Source organism: Vombatus ursinus, unplaced genomic scaffold (assembly GCF_900497805.2).
Source record: "Vombatus ursinus unplaced genomic scaffold, bare-nosed wombat genome assembly UNPS02000580.1, whole genome shotgun sequence".
NCBI classification, from domain to species: domain Eukaryota; kingdom Metazoa; phylum Chordata; class Mammalia; order Diprotodontia; family Vombatidae; genus Vombatus; species Vombatus ursinus.
In genome coordinates, this window is record NW_020940358.1 from 28,235,392 (window position 1) to 28,254,774 (window position 19,383).

General features: G+C 40.0%; 1 protein-coding gene across 1 annotated transcript in view; it reads left to right on the forward strand.

The window, feature by feature from the left end:
- The window catches only part of STK4 (serine/threonine kinase 4), a 115,340-nt gene extending 102,195 nt beyond the window's left edge, over nucleotides 1-13,145 (forward strand). The window contains exon 11 of the mRNA XM_027851632.1: nucleotides 11,241-13,145. Within this exon, the coding sequence (XP_027707433.1) occupies nucleotides 11,241-11,399 (159 nt within the window). The 3' untranslated portion in view covers nucleotides 11,400-13,145. The remainder of the gene's footprint in view (nucleotides 1-11,240) is intronic.
- Nucleotides 13,146-19,383: the final 6,238 nt, after the last annotated feature.

Sequence of the window (19,383 nt, forward strand, 5' to 3'; positions counted from 1 at the left end):
CCAATGTTTTAGAGAAAATAAATCAAACTGAAGCCATCTGAGATAGAGAAGGGATGCTAAGCTTTTGCTTGGTACTAACCTCCAGATCAGGTTCAAGGACAGCAGTGCAGCTGTGAAAATTGAGAACTAGGAAGAAAGTAACAGGAAACAGCTACTTGTGAGTTATTTTGCTGAGACAAAAATCAGATACATCTGCAACTTAGTAGCCATGTGACCTTAGACAGGCCAAGTCATTTCCCTGGGTCTCAGTTTCCTTGTTCTATGATTCTATAAAGTGTTAAAGCTGAAAGGGCCTTAGAGATCATCTTAGACTACTTCTAATTTTAACAGATGAAGAAACTGAGACCTAAGAAGGGAAATAATTGCCCAGGGTCATGCAGCTGTGCTTATAAGCTCATATTTATAGAAGTTGAATAAGAACCAAAAATCCATTTAGTTCAGCTGCCTCAAAAAATTAATATTGAGAACAGTAGACTGGACAGATCCACTAATTTCAATTACCTCCTTTTTATATCTTAACTATCCTCTGTTATGCCAATAAAGAATAGATTTTTGATATATTTTTAATTAGGCTAAAAATTAATTGAGATAAAATTTTTTAAATGTTATGCACCAACTACATGAAAGGCCCTGAGGATACAGTAGATGAACAACAGTTTCTGCCCTCACTGTGGTTTACATTTTAATAATGGGTGGGAAGAAGAGAATATGGCATGTACACAAATAAATATACAAAGAAAAATTTGATAAGGACAAAGGCAGTAGCTAGACAAGGTACTGTAAGATGTGAGAAGAGAGAATACTTTTCATCTGTAGGAATCAAAGAAAGCTTCATGGAGGAGGTAGCAGTGCATTTGAACCTGAAAGAAAGAGAAAGATTTGAACAAAAGAATGAAGGAATGAACTGTAGGCACGGGGAATAAGTAGTGTGTGCAAACATAGGGAGGTGGGCCAAGATTGGGAAACATCTGGTGGCTCAGTTTAACCTAAATTTAAAATTCGCAATGGTAGTGATGTGAAAAAAAGACTGGAAAGCTAGGTTGGAGCCACCTGATGGAGGGATATTACCTATCTGTGCCAGACACCATGCCAGGTACTGTGCACATAAGACAAAAATGGAATGGTTCCAGTCCTCAAGGAGCAGATGTCCCCCCCCCCGAAGTGTTTGTAGTTTATTCAGTGGGGAGCCCCTGAGCTTCCCTCTTTTGAGTAGGGAAGTGGCATGGTCAGATTTGTGTATTAATAAGATTAATTTGGCAGCTTGTGGATGGACTGGAGAGAAGAGAGAGTAGAAGCAATCTTGGGCAATGTTAACCAGAAGTTAAGAGTAAGAATTGTTTGAGTAAGGCTTTTTGTCCTTTGTTTGTGTCTGGCCCAGTTTAGGGATGACAGGAACCACTTATTTGTTGATGATAGATTGGGGACCTTTTTGATTACGATAGATACTAACCTGGCAGTGTCCACTTCTGTTGGCTTCCAGTCATTGGCACAATCTCTCTTGGGAATCTGTTTTTCCATACTCCTACGTCTACAAGTAGTAACTTTACAAAAAGTAAAATTAAAGAGACGCTGCACTTCCCAGGCTCCTAGTTATGGTGTTAAGATGAACTGAACAGGGACAGCTCAGTGGTGCAGTGGATAGAGCACTGGCCCTGGACTCAGGAGGACCTGAGTTCAAATCTGGCTTCAGACACAAAACATTCACTAGTTGTCTGACCCTGGGCAAATCAGTTAACCCCATTGCCTAGCCAAAAAAAGATGAACTGAGCATACCGACCTATAAGGTGACACTGAGGCTGAAGATGCAGGATCATAAATTGGAAAAATTATGTGCCTTGTTCAGTTTAACTTTCCATCCTTCTGTACTAACTTCTTTTATTCACAAAGTACAAAAAGCCTTCATTCATACTGTTAGACCTTTCTGGATTCTCAGATGACCTTCACAAAGCAGGCCAAGGAAAATTCCCATGGTGCCAGGCCACAAAGTTGAGCTTCTAGGAGTGATAAACTCCTGCATAGCATCTTGCCCCCTTTGTACCCTAACCCAGCTTCCATCAATGGACAAGCTACTTCATTTCTGACTGCCTGCCACCCTCTCTACCTCTGTACTTTGTACCATTTTCATTTTAAAGCAAGAGGGGGCTGAGAGGAGGTGATGATTTTACTACTCTGGCTCAACTTCATACAATACCTCTCTTGTAAAATTCATTATGTGCCATTTCCCAGTAACACTGTGTCTATTAAAACCAATCATGAGCTCTTTAAAGAATTAAGTATTAGTTACTAGGCAGGTTAACCTTGGGACTGTCACCAGCTGCCATGGATAATATTTTCTTTCATTCATTCATATTTTACTAGTGTATTTATTTTCTTCCACAAATTGTAACATTCCATGAAACAGTGAAGCATCATGCCTAATGGCAGCACATATACATTGAATAATAATTTACTACTGGGTTTCTGTGAAGAATCTCCCTCAGGAAGCATGCTGGTTGAATAAATATGTAATAAAAACCAAATGTCTAATATCGTATATTGTTTTTCCTGGATCTGCTTATTTCATTCTACTTGTATTTGACCAACATCCTACTTGGCTTGTTTATTTGCAAATATGAAAAGGTGTAGTATGGGGGGAACCACCGAACTGTCCCATGATGAGGGTTCTAGTCTTGGTTCTTTTGTTAAACTGGCTGTGTGTCTTTTGGCAAGTCAGTCTCCCTGTTTTCATAGAGCCTGTTTTCCTATGTGTAAAATAGGGAGAATCAGACTTAATAATTTCTAAAGCCCCTTATTGTTCTGTGTCCTCTAGTTTATGTGCCCTTCTATATCTGATACTTCATGTTCTGCGGACCCTTCCAACTTTAATATTCTGTCATTCTATGAAGTAGATAAAACTTGAGGAATATTTTGTTTTGTTTTGTTTTTCAGAAAATGCTATGGCCTTATTGATCTGGCATGATTGTTTGAGACCATTAAACGTCACCACTTAGCCCACCATTTAAGTTAAATATTTTAATTTGGTTCACTGCTACTTCATCTAATTGCATTGATTGCAGGGAAATATGCTTTCCTCCTTCCAGCTCTTCTCACAAGGACTTGAAATGTGATCGTGCCTCTGAATAAAATCAGTTTGTTTTATCAGTCAGCAATAAGTATTAAGTGCCTACTATGTGCCAGGCACTGTGCTAAGTACTGTTTAATCAGAGAGACCAGCAATTAGACTTCTGCTAGGCTATACTGTTCTCCCCATCCTCAATCCCAGTCTTCAGAAAGTCCCTTGATAATGACATGAGGAGCAAATGAGTACTAGCTTTCCATCCAGTACCAAAAAAAAGACTCTCTGAAGCTCTTCATGATAGATAGCATCTTAAAATTTCCAAGCTCTAAGGGACCTTAGAGGTCATTTAGCCTAAATCTCATGTGAATCTTATCTATATCATCTGTAACTAGTGTTCATTCATTCCTCACTTAAAGACCTTCAATGATGGGGCATTTACTATCTCATAAAAAAGCTCATTCCATTTGTCAGCTTGTCCTAAGGTTAAGCCAAATTTTATTTCCATGGAACTTAACCTGTTTGATCCTATTTCTATCTTCTTTTTACATTCTACAATACAAGGATTCTAGGTCTCCCAGACTAAGACGAGTCAAAAAATGTGAACACCAAAATGCAAGAAAGGATACAAGAAAACCTTTCAGAATTAAGACTTATTCTGTTTGTTCCAGAAAGTAGAACTAGGACTCATGGGAAGAAGTTACAAGGAAATATAACCAGATTATAAATTCTACTATCACCTGGGAGTGGGAAGATCTTTTTTTATTTCTTTTTAAATGTTTAATTAATGCTTTTTTACATCATTTTTACTTCCCAAGTGTTGCCTCTCCCCAGAACCTTTCCTAACCTAACAAATACATATTATCAAGCAAAAAAAAAATCAGTATAATTTTTAACAATATATATCTCATCTTACACCTGCATTCCAACATTTCTCTGCTGAGAAGCAGGAGGCATGCTTCACTCTCAGTATTTTAAATCTATGATTGGACACTATATATCACAGTTCTGAAGTCTTTCAATGTTGACTTCCTTTATATCAATTAACCAACAAGTATTTATTAAGTGCTTACTATGTGCCAGGCACTGTGTGCTAAATGTTTGGAATACAAAAAGGAAAAATCTGTCCCTCAAAGAATTTGCATACAATAGACTTGGACCACTGTATACCAGGACTTTTATCCCCTTTTAAATTAAGCATTCATCCTTCAATTTGTCTCTTATTAAGGAGAAACATTATTGTGGTCATGATATAAATTGTTCTTCTGGATTTTTGGTCACATGACCAAAAAGATGGAGGACTAAACATTCTCTCCAATTATCATTACCTCTCAGAACTCTCCAAAATGATAGATATCAGCAAGAGGTAACTATCTGTCTTTACAGTCTAAGACACCAAGAACCCTAATGAGGTAACCCAAAGAACTAACAGCAGGAAAGGCTAATCCCTAATGTGCTTAGTCATCACTCCCTCTCCTGCCAACCGCCATAATGGCAGGAAGGCATAGCCTTACCCACCATCTTGTTCTCTGGAATCTATTCAGCAATTTCCTTGTTGCTGCATTCTCTGCCAGCTAATACAGCATCAACCACCCCCATCCCCACCAATCTCCCTGCTCTCATTCTACCATTCTGAGACAATAAACAACAAAAGTCAACTTTACCCACCCCTCCTGTGGCAGAAGTGGAGGTGCAGGAAAGAAGAGAAGCTTGTTTGTGCTACCTGGAGTGGCGAGAAATCAGCATGTGTGTGGAGGTCCAGCAGGCCTGAAGGAAAAGGGACTAACATTTAGCTAAAACCAGTTCTATCTCTCCAGCATTAGAGGCGGCTGAGATAGCTATGAAGTCTAGCCCTTGAGGGAACCATCGTCAAAAAGGAAGGAGTTAGAAAGTGGGTACAAGAGAAGTATGAAGAAAAAAGACTGTGATTACCAAAGATCTCAGGGGAAAGGAAACTCAGGTAAAGACCTTGAACACAGATAAACTAAAAAGGAAGGTAGTAATAACAGAAGGGAATAACTGAAGGCCTCCGGATCATCTAAATGAGTCCAATCACATCGGACTAAATATTGCAGGACAAGCAAAATGAATCAACACTTGATGAGTCAGAGGAGCCTATGGATTCCCAAGGTGAGCATTGAACTGCAGCAGTGTGTTCCCAAATGGTTCAAGAGAGAAATAAGAATCATGATAGTAGAATTTAAGGCCTTTACATAAGAAATAATTGGCCAAAAAAAAGCCAAAACCCTATTGAATCTGTGGTGGCAAATCTCAGCAGAGAAACAAGAGAGAGAACAATTGATCGGGGAACACAAATACACAGAAGCAAAGGATGATATGAAAGAAGAAAAGCAAAAAAGCAGTAATGTTAAAAGAAAACATGATCTTTGTACAAGTAAAGCATATTGATCTCAAAAACAGGATGAACAGAGACAACTTAAGGATTTATAGGTCTCCCAGAATAACACAAGTCAAAAAACCTCAACACCAAAATTCAAGAAATGATACAAGAAAACTTCTCAGAATTTCTGGACACAGGAAACAGTGCCAATCAAAAGCATCCACAGATCTAAGGAGTGGGGACGAGGTAGAGGGAGATGCCTATGCTGCAAATTCCAAAACACATAGTAGTTAGATTTCACAATCCCAATGTCAGTCAACAAATTCTGCAAGCAACCAGGAGAAACATTTTCAAATATAAAGGAAAAAAAATTCAAATAATATCAGACTGTTCTAAAGAAGATTAGAATGGGAAATTTTGTTCTGAAGAAGGAATGAGCTTAACGTAGAAACCAAGGTGACATATTTTGCAAACTGGAGCCTAAATCCTCAATGAAACTTGTTCTGGTTCTGTTTACATTAGGTCAGTTCATATAAAACTTCCCAAGTTTCTTGGAATTCTTCATATTTATTCACATCAGTACAATATTATTTCCATTATATTCATGTAGCACAATTTCATAAAATCATAGATTTAGAGCTGAAAAGAGACCTTAGATATCATCAAGTCCTACCCTCTCATTTTACAGATAAGCAAAATGAGGCACACAGAGGTGAAAGGACTCGCTCATTCTCCATTTGATGGCCACCTAATTTCCTTCCAGTTCTTTGCTCCTGACAAAAGTGCTACTATACACTTACTAGCTGTTTGACTCTGGGCAAGTCACTTAACCCCATTGCCTAGGCCCCCCCCCCCCAAAAAAGTACTACTATAAACATATATGTACATATGTATGTGTAGTACCTTTCCCTCAGTCTTTGACCTCTGAGAAGATTAAATTGATTCTGTATCTTTTCTTATTGATCCTATTTACAATTAATTGATTTTGTCCTATAACTAAGTTATGGTTCTTTGTCTCTGAACTTAGTTCAGAAATTCAGCTGGTCTGTAAATAGAGTTAAAATTAGAAATCCAGTTCTCTTGCTAATCACTGTTCTGTTCTTGCCTCAAGGGAATCTGTTATCCTTGAGGGATTTGGTGGACTCCAGGGATTCTGATCTGGTATCTTTATACCACCAAGCTATTCTTCAAGGATGTCTGGTTTGCTATCCAACAAGGCCAGGTCCACTATTTCTAATCTTGCAGGTAGACTCAAACAATGAATATTTCTTAGTCACAGAAGGGAAAGAGAGGGTTGTTCCCAGCCCCTTGTTCCTAATTTTCAGCTAATCATATTGTCCCTCATGCCTCAGCTCTGTAAGCAGTCATGTTGTCCTCACCCCCATGATGTCTCCGATCCTGTAACTAATTCTGTTATTTCCTCATCTGCCCTGTTCTCTTCTTTGTTCCTTGCTTATAAAAAGGAACTGTACCTTCAGTTCAGGGTCTTTTGGCTAACTGAGGCAGTCATTAGATCCAATTTATTACCAAATTTGAGCCCTGATTATAAACTGTTTTCTTGCTTGGAGAATACATGCCTCAGTCTACCTTTGTTGGATTTTACTTTTGACACCTCCTAGGAGTATATGCCTAGTAGTGGTGTCTCTGGTTTAAAGGAGCATTTTTTTGTATAATTTCAAATTGTTTTCCAGAATTGTGGGGTCATTTGACAACTCTACTCACATTGTGTTGGTGTGTCTATCTTCTAACTGTTCTTCTAATGTTTACCATTTTTGTCTTTTGCCATCTTTGCCAATACGATGGATGTGAGGTGAAATATTAGAATTATTTAAATTTTCATTTCTCTTATTAATAATTTCAAGTATTTTTTCCATGTAGTTATTTATGACTTATATTTTCTTCTTTTGAAAACTGCCTATAAAAAATCCACCTAGGCAGCTAGGTGGTCCAGTGGGTAGACCACTGGGCCTGTAGTCAAGAAGACCTAAGTTCAAATACAGCCTTAGACACTTTCTAGCTTTGTGACCCTGGGCAAGTCATTTAACCTCAGTCTGCCTCAGTTTCCTTGGTTGCAAAATGGCACCTGCCTACCAGGATTGTTGAGGATCAGGTGAGATATTATTTGTAAAGCACTTAGTATAGTGTCTGACACATAATATAGATATATGAGACACATAATGAATACTTATTTCCTTTCTTTTGGCCATATTTTCTGGCAAGTGTTTTTTGTTCTCACATTATTTCTATCAGTTTGCTCCATGTCTTGAATATCATGGCTTTATCCAGAATATTTGCTACAAACTTTTTTTTTTTCAATTAACTGCCTTACTAATTCTAACTTAGTTGATTCAGAATTAGGCATTATTTCCTATAAGATTCTTGACCTTTTGTTCTTAGGAGGGGCTTTGTTCACCGTCCACCTTAACTATATAGTTCTTTGGTAACTTCTTTCCCCTACGTAAGACTGTCCTTATTGTTAATTTTCCACAGAATCAGAAATATTAGAGCTGAAAAGTACCTTCAGATATAGAACCTAGGTTGTTAGATCTGGAAGGAATATACTAAACATAGACTATTAAACCTTAGAGACCATCCAATCCAGCCCCTTATTTTATAGGAAACTCTGAAAGGAAGGGAAGTTGCACACCTGGCTAATGTCAGAGTCAGGACTAGACCCCAGGTCTCCCAATAAATTAACTTGTCATTAGTTCACACTTCCTCACTCACAAAATAGAGTAAACACTGTACAGAAATGATTTATGATGATGGTAACTCATTTGTTTTCCAGTCTTGGAAGGTCATGCTTATATTTATGATTTTAATTAATTCATTGTTGTCTTCACTTTTAATTCTGCACTTTAACCAAACCAAAGTCTTTGGAGGCTGTGAATTGATGTATGACAGAATTAATCTTCTTGTCTTCTCTGTGCTTGGGGAATAAATTTCTACTGTAGTTTGTGGATTGAAAAATAACATTGTCTCGCTGTTGAAGCTTAGATGGGAATTAGGGGCTTTAAGAAACATTTGTTAAGTTGAGTTGGAAAAAAGTTTACCAAGTAATGTTCAGAGAAAATCAACTCTTCACTTTTGGCCTTTTTTTTTTTTTCCAGCTCTCTTGGGGTAAATCATACAAATTAGCTGTCCTATTTAGAAGGCAGATGAAGTACATTACAGTATAAGGCAAAGATCATTGGGCTTAGCATCCAAAGACTGGCTTCAGGTTCCATCTCTGACATTAGCCATGTGACTCTGGGCAAGATACCATCCTTCTCTTGATGCGAGTTTCCCCATCTGTAAAATCATAGATTTTTTTTTTTTTTTTTTTTTTTGGTGAGGCAGTTGGGGTTAAGTGACTTGTCCAGAGTCACATAGCTAGTAAATGTTATGTGTCTGAGGCCAGATTTGAACTCAGGTCCTCCTGACTCCAAGGCCAGCATTCTATCCACTGCTCCACTTAGCTGCCCCAAAATCATAGATTCTTAGAATGTAGCACTGGAAGGACCGTTAGAGATTATCTAATACTACCTCATTTTATAAAAGAGGAAACATTCATAAAGGAAAAGTGACTTGCCCAAGATTGGGCTAGATCTCCAAAATCCTTTCTGGCTTTATGATTCTATGATTCTGTAGTTTCCCCTTATCTTTCATTATATAGGACTGCAAGGGAAGACTTGTTACCATGAAAAAAGGTAAATAGAACCAGAGTGAGCTTTCTGGCTAACTGGCAAAGGCAGACGTCTAGTTATTGTACAAAGGCAGTATGAAAGGAGCTTGTGTCCCTTTTAAGAATAGTATCTGCTGTTCAGTTAGTTAGCAGGATGCCTGCCTCCACAATAATTCCCCCCAATGAGGGAATTAGAAGGTCCTGAAATAAAACAGTATTTGACCAAGTCCATCTTACTTGGGACCTACTTCATCCAAGGAACACGTCTTTGTTCAGTCTTCACTTGGTTCTGAATTAATGTGGGTAGCTCTGCTGTTATTTCTTGTCACCAGGTAATGCTAAGTAAGTGTCTTTCCCTTTTCTGTGCCACATTTTAGTTAACTTGATGTCCTGATAAGCCTGTCGTTACCATCCTCCTGGATTTTTGCCACCTACTAGGTCTCCCTACCTTCATTCTCTCTCCTCTCTAATCCACTGAAGAATCAGTGTGGTGTGCTAGAAGAGCACCTGATTTGGAGTCGGAAGACTTGGATTCTATCTCTTGTGTCCTTCACATGCTGCCAAACTTCTTTATGCATAGATTTGTTTATACTCATCCTATATTCAAAAACTTTCAATAGATTCCTTTTGCCTATAAATTAAAACTCAGATTCTCTACCATGGCATTCATAATCTGGCTTCACCATCCCTTTCCAGCCTTATCTCATACTATTTTTTCTCAACCAATTCTGTTTCTGGCAAAATTGGACTATTTGAAATAAATGAAATATTTGCCCTGGGCATTCTTGTCTCTGTGCCCTGCCCTCGTTCACATTCTATGTATCCTGTACCTAGAATGCAGATCCTCTACTCCACCATACATCTGTAGGATATCCTTCCCATTCTTTAAAGCCCAACTCAGATGCCACCTCCACCAAGAAACCCTCCCTACAATTCTCCTTCTTCTGCTAGACCTCACATAGCCTTTTGTGTCCCTCTTATTCATTTACATTATGTTATTTTAGATTAGAATTATTTACATCTCTGCCATAACCCTCTACTAGAATGTAAACTCCATGATGACAGGGATCTAGTTTTAACTGAACTTTGTTAAATCCTCTGGTGCCTAGTTCTGTACATCTAGTAAATGGTTTGGGTTCTTAATTTAATTAAAGGGTAGAGAAAAAAGAAGTAGTCAGAGGTGGAAGAATCAGGCATAGGTGATGCAGAATGCCCAGTAACTTTCTTTAAATAGACCTAGACCACTGTGTAACAGGCACCTTATCCTTCTTTAAATTAGTCATTCATCCTTCAATTTGTATTATTCTTTGTCATATCTTTTATTTTTATGTCACCTTTATTTCTCAGTAATATTCTTCCCCCTTCCTCCCTACAGTGAGCCATCCCTTGTAAAAAAAATTTTTTGAGTTAAAAAAAAAAAAGCACTTCAGCATAACCAAACAACATATCAACTAGGTCTAGCAGTGTAAGCATTATTCTACACTCATAGTCCTTCATCTCACCAAAGCGGGGCAGGGTGGGGGGAATGTATTTTTTATGGTGCCAAGCTTCTTGGTCATTATAATTAGGACATTCATTTTTTTCTTTATATTTACATTGCTGTAGTCATGTATATTATTTTCCTATTCAACTTCATTCTGTATCAGTTCATATAAATCATCCCATTCTTCTCTGAGTACTTCATATTCATCATTTCTACAGGCTATCATTTTTAATATATTCATATGCCATAATTTTTTTAAGCACATTCCCAGTCATTATTTTCAGTTCTTTGCTACTATAACAGATGCTACTCTGAATATTTTTAAGGCTGTAAGACCTTTCCTTTTGTCACTGATGTCCTTGGAGCAAAGTTTAATCACAGGAGCTTTGTTTTTCTGACACCCATCCATTCTTATTACAATCAAAAAAGTATCGAAGCCTAGAGGGTTTATAATGTCTTTGTTTATCTGGTGGGTATTGAGTCTAGCAGGGTGGTGAAGTGGGAAGTGCAGTGCATGTATTTGAAGTCAGAAGACTTGGGTTTGAATGCCAGTGCCCATGCTCCGTGTAACCCTAGACAAGTTATTTCTTTCTGTCTTTAAAACAAGAGGTTTGAATGCCGTGGTCTTCTTTTTTTTTAGCTCCCTTCCAGATGTAGATTCTGTGATTTGATGTGGCTCTATGTTGTTCTCCCCTAGCTCAAGAGCTGGAGTGTGGAAGACCTTCAGAAGAGGCTGTCTGCCCTTGACCCCATGATGGAGCAGGAGATTGAAGAGATTCGGCAAAAGTACCAGTCTAAACGGCAGCCAATTCTGGATGCTATTGAGGCTAAGAAACGGCGGCAGCAGAACTTCTGAGCAAATCCCAGCCTGGTGGCAGGACTGGCCTTGGTTCACGTCTCAAGGGTGCTCTGTTCCCAGCTTCCCACAAACCCTGCAGGTTGCTCCATGTTGAGAGCAAAATAGAGGGGCGCACGGTTCTGCCCTTTCATGTTCCCATAAGCACCTTTGTGAACTTCAGGAATGCAAATGAGCATGGAGGTCATTTTTGACAGTCAAGGCTCCATTTTGACATCCAATGTATTTAAAATAATGAGGGATCTTATTTCACAGGGTCCCATGTTAGTATTTTTAAACTCACGGTTTTTAACTCAAGGAATAGGGAAATCCCTAGGCCAGCAAGAGTTGGGAATGTTTTATATTTTGTTTTTTCCCCAAATAGCCTTCAGTAGTTCTTGCTGTAAGTTTTTTAAGTATGTAAATTATAAATATGTCCACACATCCTGTGGCATTGAACTACTGGACTCTTGGTACAGGTACAGCTTGAAACAATTTAACTGTACCCTCTTTGACTACGGTACTGCAGAGTGGGTTAGCAAGGGTCACTGGGAGGCCACTGGGAAAAAGAACAGGACTCTGGGGGATCCAGCCTGTTCTTTGATGGGGCCTTATAAAATTAAGTTTCAGCCTAATCACGTTAGGGTGATTTGAGCCTGGCGCTTGCTTAGCACTTATCACTGTCTGTTAGTAAATATTAAATCTTTGTTTACTATTTGAACTCCAGGGAGAAAGAAGCCTGCCTCATGGCATCTTCCTTGCAAAAACTTGTCACCCACCAGCTCCTCCTTTATCTGATTCTCATCCCCACACACCTTGTAGAGACTGGCGGCTAAATAGAAAAAGCCCTGATTTGGGTTGGGTTTGAGACATCAGAAAACTCAGATGTCTTTCTTGTCTCTGTGACCTTGGGTAAGTTACTTACCCTCTCTGAGCCTAAACATCCCCACTTGTAAAACAAGAAAGAGCTTGGACAGTATAATTGCTATGGTCATCTTCAGTTCTGACATTCTTTGCTCCTCAGGCCCCGCTAACATCCCATGACCCCCTCACTGTTGCCTTTGCACCCATCCATAATTGGTAATCAGACTTCTCCTTTCTGTCTCCTCTCCCTTTCACATATCCTCCTTCTGCCACCCCACCCCGCCAAAAAAAGGAAATTCCTTGTCCTCATGTAGGACAAAAAGCACTGGACTGGGGGCTCCTCCCAGCTCTGATAACTTGATGTGTGACTTTAGGCAAGTCACTTCTCTGAGCCTCAGTTTCCTCATCTGTAAAATGAGGTGGTTGGACCAGAGCTTAAGGTTCCTTCCAGCTGTGACATTCTGTGCTTCTGAATCCACATGTTCATCATTAGCTACAAGAACATTGACCACAGCCTCTGTTTCAGGTGGCACATTGTCCAATTGCTTTCATTTGTCATGGGTTCTATGTTCAGTTGTGTGTTTAGGGGGAAAACACTCCTGCCTGCTTCCTTCCCTGCAGCCATGCAGGAAGGGAATGCTCACACCATGGGTGTGATATGCAAGCCCGAGAAGTAGCTTTAACTTTTTCTACCAGAGGACTTTGACACCAATCTAAGTTCTGTCTTGAAATGTGCTGTTGTCATATCTGGTTGTACATAATAGGCCCAGGTCCCTTATCTGTATATGTGTGAAGCAGTTGGAGGGATCTTTGAAATTGAAGATGATTCTTTGATATTTGGATTGTTCTTCTTTATCCAGCATTGGCCTTATTTGTTCTAAATAAATTGTTCTGAAAACTACAGTCGCTGTTCCTTTTAGTCTCCTCATATAGCAGTGATGGAAGGTTTTGGCTGAGTGAATGGTACTTCTGGAGTAGTGCTGAATTCCAGTTTCGAGCTATTAAGTGTTTGCAGTTATTTTATTTCACTCTGTCAGAAGGCATAGAATTTAGTGATTTAGGTGAGAATTGGATAGAATCTCCACTGATGTCAGTCGGCAAAGCTTTATTAAGTGATTGCTACGGGCAGGCACTGTGCCAAGCACTAGGGATACCGAGAATTGAAAAAACACAGTTCCTGAACTCAAGGAGCTCACAGTCTAATGCAGACATGCAAATAACTATACATATACAAGATGTAGACAGTATAAGTGGGAGGCAATCTCAGAGTAATAGCCAAGGCCTCCTGCACAAGGTGGGATTTGAGCTGCTTCACTGCGACACAGGGGTGGCTCCTTAGGTCTCCGTGGCTGTGCCAGTGGAGGTCCTCCCCAGCTCAAAGGCTTGTGTGTAAGCCCACTGAAAATGTGAATCTTGTGTCCAAAAACCGGCTACGCTTATCAGGTTGTCTGCAGAATGCATTTTTCAACCACAGCAACACTCAGAAACTGTCATCTAAGTTATAAAGGGGTTGTCTTTGGACAGTTGGATTCAGTGGCCTGTTGGAGGGAGTCTCCACATTAATGAACTTTCCATTCCTTGAAACATGAGTGCAACATACCCAAAACCCACCAGGCAATCAAGAGATTTCCTGATTGAATAAGCTAAGCAGTCTGACCTAGCACTTGGACCAATCTAAAATCAATGGGAAAGTGGGTGTTCAGAGGCCAAGGATGCCACAAGGGAAGTAGATGCAGCAGTGTGGTATGCCCAGGAACAAAGAGTGTTATAAGGCTTGAAGCTTCAGAGACTAAGGAGTCAATAGTTCAGGACTAGATGGTTGTTTTGTTTTGTTTATGCACAAATGCCATGCTTAGGGACCAAAGATCAGGTAGCTCTGGGCCTAGTGTCAGGGATGGGAAGAAAGTAAGAAATTAGTGACAGATGATAGCACTGGGGTCAAGAACAAGGATCCCCTACATGAGAAGCATCAAACGTGAGTCCCACAACACTCCTTAGTGCTACATGAACCAGATTAAAATGTAAATGGGAAATTTTTAATGAAATAAATAAAAATATAATAAAGTATAGATAATGTTAATATGTGATTTTCTAAGTCAATGTCCTGCCCTTGGAGATCCTTATGAATGGTTTAGTGCCCCCATCCCCACCCCATTTCTTTCTTGAGTTTGACACCACTGCCTTACACCGGAGAGGCATCATGGAAAAATGGATAGAACTCTGGACCTGAAGTTAGGAAGACCCAGGTTAAAATCCCATCTCAGACATTTCCTAGCTGTGTGACTCTGGAGAAATCATTTAACTGCTCACTCCATGCCTCATTTTCCACATCTGTAAAATGAGGGGGTTGAACTCAGTAGCTTCCAAGGCCCTTTCTGGCTCTAAATATATGATCTTTTTCATATAAGCTACGTCAAAGGACTAATGCCCTAAGAAACAGAATGTCCTCCTGACTTCAGGGCCAGTGCTCTAGCTACTGCACCACCTAGCTGCCCCAAGGAATAAGCATTCATTAAGCACCTACTTCACTTAGAAGAACAAAAGATCAGGAACTTCAAAGAAACCAGTGGGGAAAAAGATGTAAAGGAAGCAGATTCAGTAGTATCAGACCTTAAACTATATTATAAGATAAGATCATTGTTGAAGTGTAAAGTGGATAATGTTTATAATTTTAAATTAAAATTTTCTTGTATAAATAAAACCTATGCAGCCAAGAATAGAAGGAATGCAGAAAATTGAGGGGAAACTTTCACAGACGATCTCTCAGATAGGGTGTGATTGGGTTGGAATATTGCTGTGGTGTAGGAAATGATGAACTGGTTGATTTAGAAAAACATGGAAAGGCTTGGATCTGTGAAGGAAGATGCTGCCCACCTTCAAAGGAACATGACAAGTAGAAATAAACATGGTACAATCTTACATGTGCATGAGTGTATATCTGTATGTTTATAGATATGTATGTATATGTGTGTATACATATATATATATATACACACACACACATACACATCTGAGCTTCATTGTAGCCTTCTTTTGGGGGGGGGAGTAAAGTAAAAAGTGCACAGCAGAGAGCAACAGAAAACCTACAAATGGAAACTTATTGCTTTATACTGAATCTTATGTTCTGCTGTGTATGTGGCAGTTTTTTTCTTTTCTTATTTTGTATTTAAATTTAAAATAATTTTTTTAAATGAAAAAGATGACCAAAAAATGCCTACTATGTGCCAGGCACTGTGCTGAGTGCTTTACAAATATCTCATTTGACATGACACAACTAAGGAACCCTGCCAGCACTCCAGAATGGAACCTGTTCTCAGAGCAGGCTGAGGTGATGGTCAAAGGGCCCACCCATTCCAAGATGTGGAGAGGACCTAGTCAGAATGTCAGCTGAGCAGGGAAGCAGCTGCACTCATAGTGAAATTCAATTTAACATTTATTGAGGACCTACCAGGTGCAGATCAGGTTCTGTTTGATGATGGTCATTGGACTTATTGAGCTCACATTCTAGTGGGGTATTGGGGAGGGCCGGTAAGACCCAACTCTAAACAAACATATGTATCACATGTTAAATGCATGAAAAAGAGGCAAAGTTAAGGTCTGAGGTGGGATCAAGGAAAGCTTTATAGGAGAGATATTTGAGTTGGGCCTTAAAGATGAGTAGAAGTTTAACAGGCAAAGAGAGAAAGGGTAGCATTCCACGTGTAGGGATCAATGTGAGCAAAAGTGAAAAACTGAGCCCAGTGCACCCCACCCCTCCCCCTCCCCATAAGCTGGACAGTGAGACCCAGCCATAGAGACAAAAGACTCCCTGGGCTCGGGTTCTTCATTTGCGTAATGCTTTTAATTGATTCAAGTTTTCACAGAAAGGGTTTGCTTCCATTGCCAGGATTGGAAGGCTCCTCCACTGTGTGATCCCTCCAGCAGCCCAGACTAGAATTTTCCATCTTTTGGTTTTATTATTAAGAATGAGAATGTCTGTGTCCCAGAGCAAGCTAGTCCTCTGAACACGGTCAGGAGTCTGCCCTCTAGACCCTCGTGTCTCTGCCTCACCTGGGACCTAGGCTTGGTCCTGGGAGCTGGGCACAGGGCCCAAAGGACACTCAGCCCAGGCAGCCCTTCCAATCTGGAGCCCCTGCATCCATCCATCCATTAGTTATCTATTAATAATAAGAAGGCTAGAGAGAACAATTGCATTCACATAAACGATTCCATTTGATGCTCACAACCGAGGGGAAAGATGCGTTTCAAAGAACTTTGAATTTGAACTTTAATTTGGAGACCTGATTTTCAATCTGGGCTCCAACACCAGCCATGTGAACATGGACAAGTCACTTCCTCTCACTAAGCCTCAGTTTCCTTCTCTGTAAAATGAAAATAATACATACACCACCTAGATTACAGTGCTGTTATGAGGAAAGTATTTTGTAAAGTATTCTAGGAGTGTAAACCCTAAGGAAGATTTGAGAAGGCACCTCTCACTTCTTTGCAAAGGTAGGGTGGGAAACAGTGCATCTAATGACACACTTTTTCAATGACTTCATTAGTTTTGCTGAACTGTTTTTTTTTAAATTATTGATCATGAGGGATAGTGCTCTGGGAGGGGGCAAGGAGAGATTGGAAAATGTATGTAATACTAAAAAATTAATAAAAATTTTATTTTTAGAAATGTGAGTGGACGCACTGCTGTTATCCCTACTTCACAAATGGGGAAACTGAGAAGTAGTTGGCTCAATGTTGCCTAACAAGTTAGCTGCAGAGCCAGGACTCAAACAAAGGTCTCCAGTCTCCCCACCCACTACCCTTACCTTCTTAGGTGTGGCTAGGTGGCACACTGGATTGAGCCCTGGGTCTGGAGTCAGAAGCTCTTAGTTCAAATCTGGTCTCAGACACTTATTAGCCTCATGACCCTGGGAAAGTCACTTAACCTGTTAGATTCAGTTTCCTCTTCTATAAAATGGGTTAGCAGTAATGGCACCTACTTTCCAGGGTGGTTGTGTGGATCAAATGAAATAATTTTAAAGTGCTTAGCACAGTGCCTGGTACATAGTAAGCACTATATAAATGTCAGCTATTATTATTATTGTCACTGCTACTATTTCAGGTTTGAGTCTTTTGTAGTACCTAGAATATAGTTAAATATTGTGGATTAACTGAATCCAAAAAATCTGACAACCTTGCCCAAAATACCTACCAGGCATTCAGGCTAAGGCAGTCTTTTCCAATGATGATTTATTTCTTTCCTATTTTTCAGTTTGGGGACAAACTCACTCATTTTTAAAAAATATTTTGATAACTGTGGTTCAGTATCACTGGTTTCTTTTGTAATCCTGTGTATTTTATTTTATGTATTTAAAATATTCTGAGAAGGGGTCAGTAGGCTCCACCCGACTGCCACAGTTGTCCATGTCAAAGGAGTTGAGAAGCCCTGTTAATAGGTCCTCCAGCTCTGTCTCTACCCCCTGGAACATGCCTCCTAAGACTGTGGCTGAAAGGACTTGAACTGGTCTCCTTATTGGAGAAAGCCACTCCAAAGGTTGGATAAAGTAAATGAGTTTTCAAGTAATAAAGGTACTGATAACTTAAGGAAGATAAACCAGAAGGGCCCAGCCAGTTTTCCCTTCAGCCCATAGCTCTACAGTAGATAGATTGTATGACTTCAAGGATAAGGAAATTCCCATTTTATAAAATATAAGCAATTCGCTCACTGACCTCTTCCCAGGTCAGGCACATGGAAAATTGTTCTGGGTGCCATATTTTAGACAAGATATTAAGAATCTGATGGAGGGCTACCAGCATTGTGAAAGGACTGGACATCAGTGCTGACAGGGATTGCTTGAGGGAACTAGAAATGTTTAGCCTAAAGATACAAGATGGGGACATGATCTCTGTCTTCAAATATCTGGAAGGTTGTCATAGCTATTTAACCACGGAGGAAAGAACAAGGACTAGTGAAGGGAATTTATAAGGAGGGAGATTTCAACTCAATGGAAGGAATAACTTTCTAACAAATAAAAAGTCTTGCAGTGATAGCTCCCTGTCATTTGAGATAATTCATGCAGAAAATGGAAGAGTGCCTGCCAGAGATCCTATAGAGGGAATCCATGGGCACAGTGGGCAATTTAATAATCGTAGCTTACCCTTCCAACATGGACCTTGGATCTGTGTTAGTCATCCTGTTTCTTGTGCTAATGGTAGTGGGGAGTGACACATTGAGAAGTGAGACCAAGCATATGGGAATGGAGATATAGTAAGGAAAGAGAGGAACAGAGATGAGCCTGACTGTGGCAAAGTACAAGTGGAAGGAGATGGCTAGAGACCTGGGGCTTCAGGGTAGATGTGTCAGGGCCAGATAATGGAGCTTGCAATTAGAATCATCTGACATATGTTTAGTACTTGATAGTTACACAATACTCTACAAATTCTTTCCTTAGTTGATGCTCTCGAAAGTTCTGTAGGATAGGCCAGGTAAGTATGATTTACCCTCATTTTAAAGGAGGAAAACAAAACTCAGGGAGAGTATTGACTTGCCCAAAATCACACAACTAGTATCAGACTTGGGCCCAGCTTTCCCATCTTCCAGTCCTGGGCTCCTTCCTTTATGACCCCATTTCCAGCTTGGGGACTAAATACAAAGAAGCTGTTTCACTCAGACTTAAGGGACAGTTGCACATGGTTCCAGGCCCCTAGAGCTGCCTATAAGAGGGCAGAAGCAAAGCAGGAAGAAGCTCAGACCAGGAGGGCGGCCCCACTTACTTACCAAGCAATAGCATTGACTCAAAAATGGCAAAAGTCAGGGCATCCCTAAAATCATCTAAGGATAGGGTCATAGGAACGCAGAGCTGAAAGTCACCCTAGCACACATCAGAGGTTGAATGGCCTTTAGACACCGTCTAGTTCAGCCCTCTCCTTTTACAGATAGAGAATTGAGGTATGGAAAATCAAAGTGAATTGCCAAAGTAACACAGGTAATACACAGCAAAGTCAGGATTCAAGCCCAGGTCCTCTCCTTTCAAATCCAGTGCCCTTCCTACTCCTACAAGCTTCTCATTTCAATGCCAGAGCTGCTATAATCTGGAGCCAGGGTGATCTGAGCAGGGTCTCATCGGGCAGGCACCCCCAGTGCTGTCCCAAAAGAGAGAGG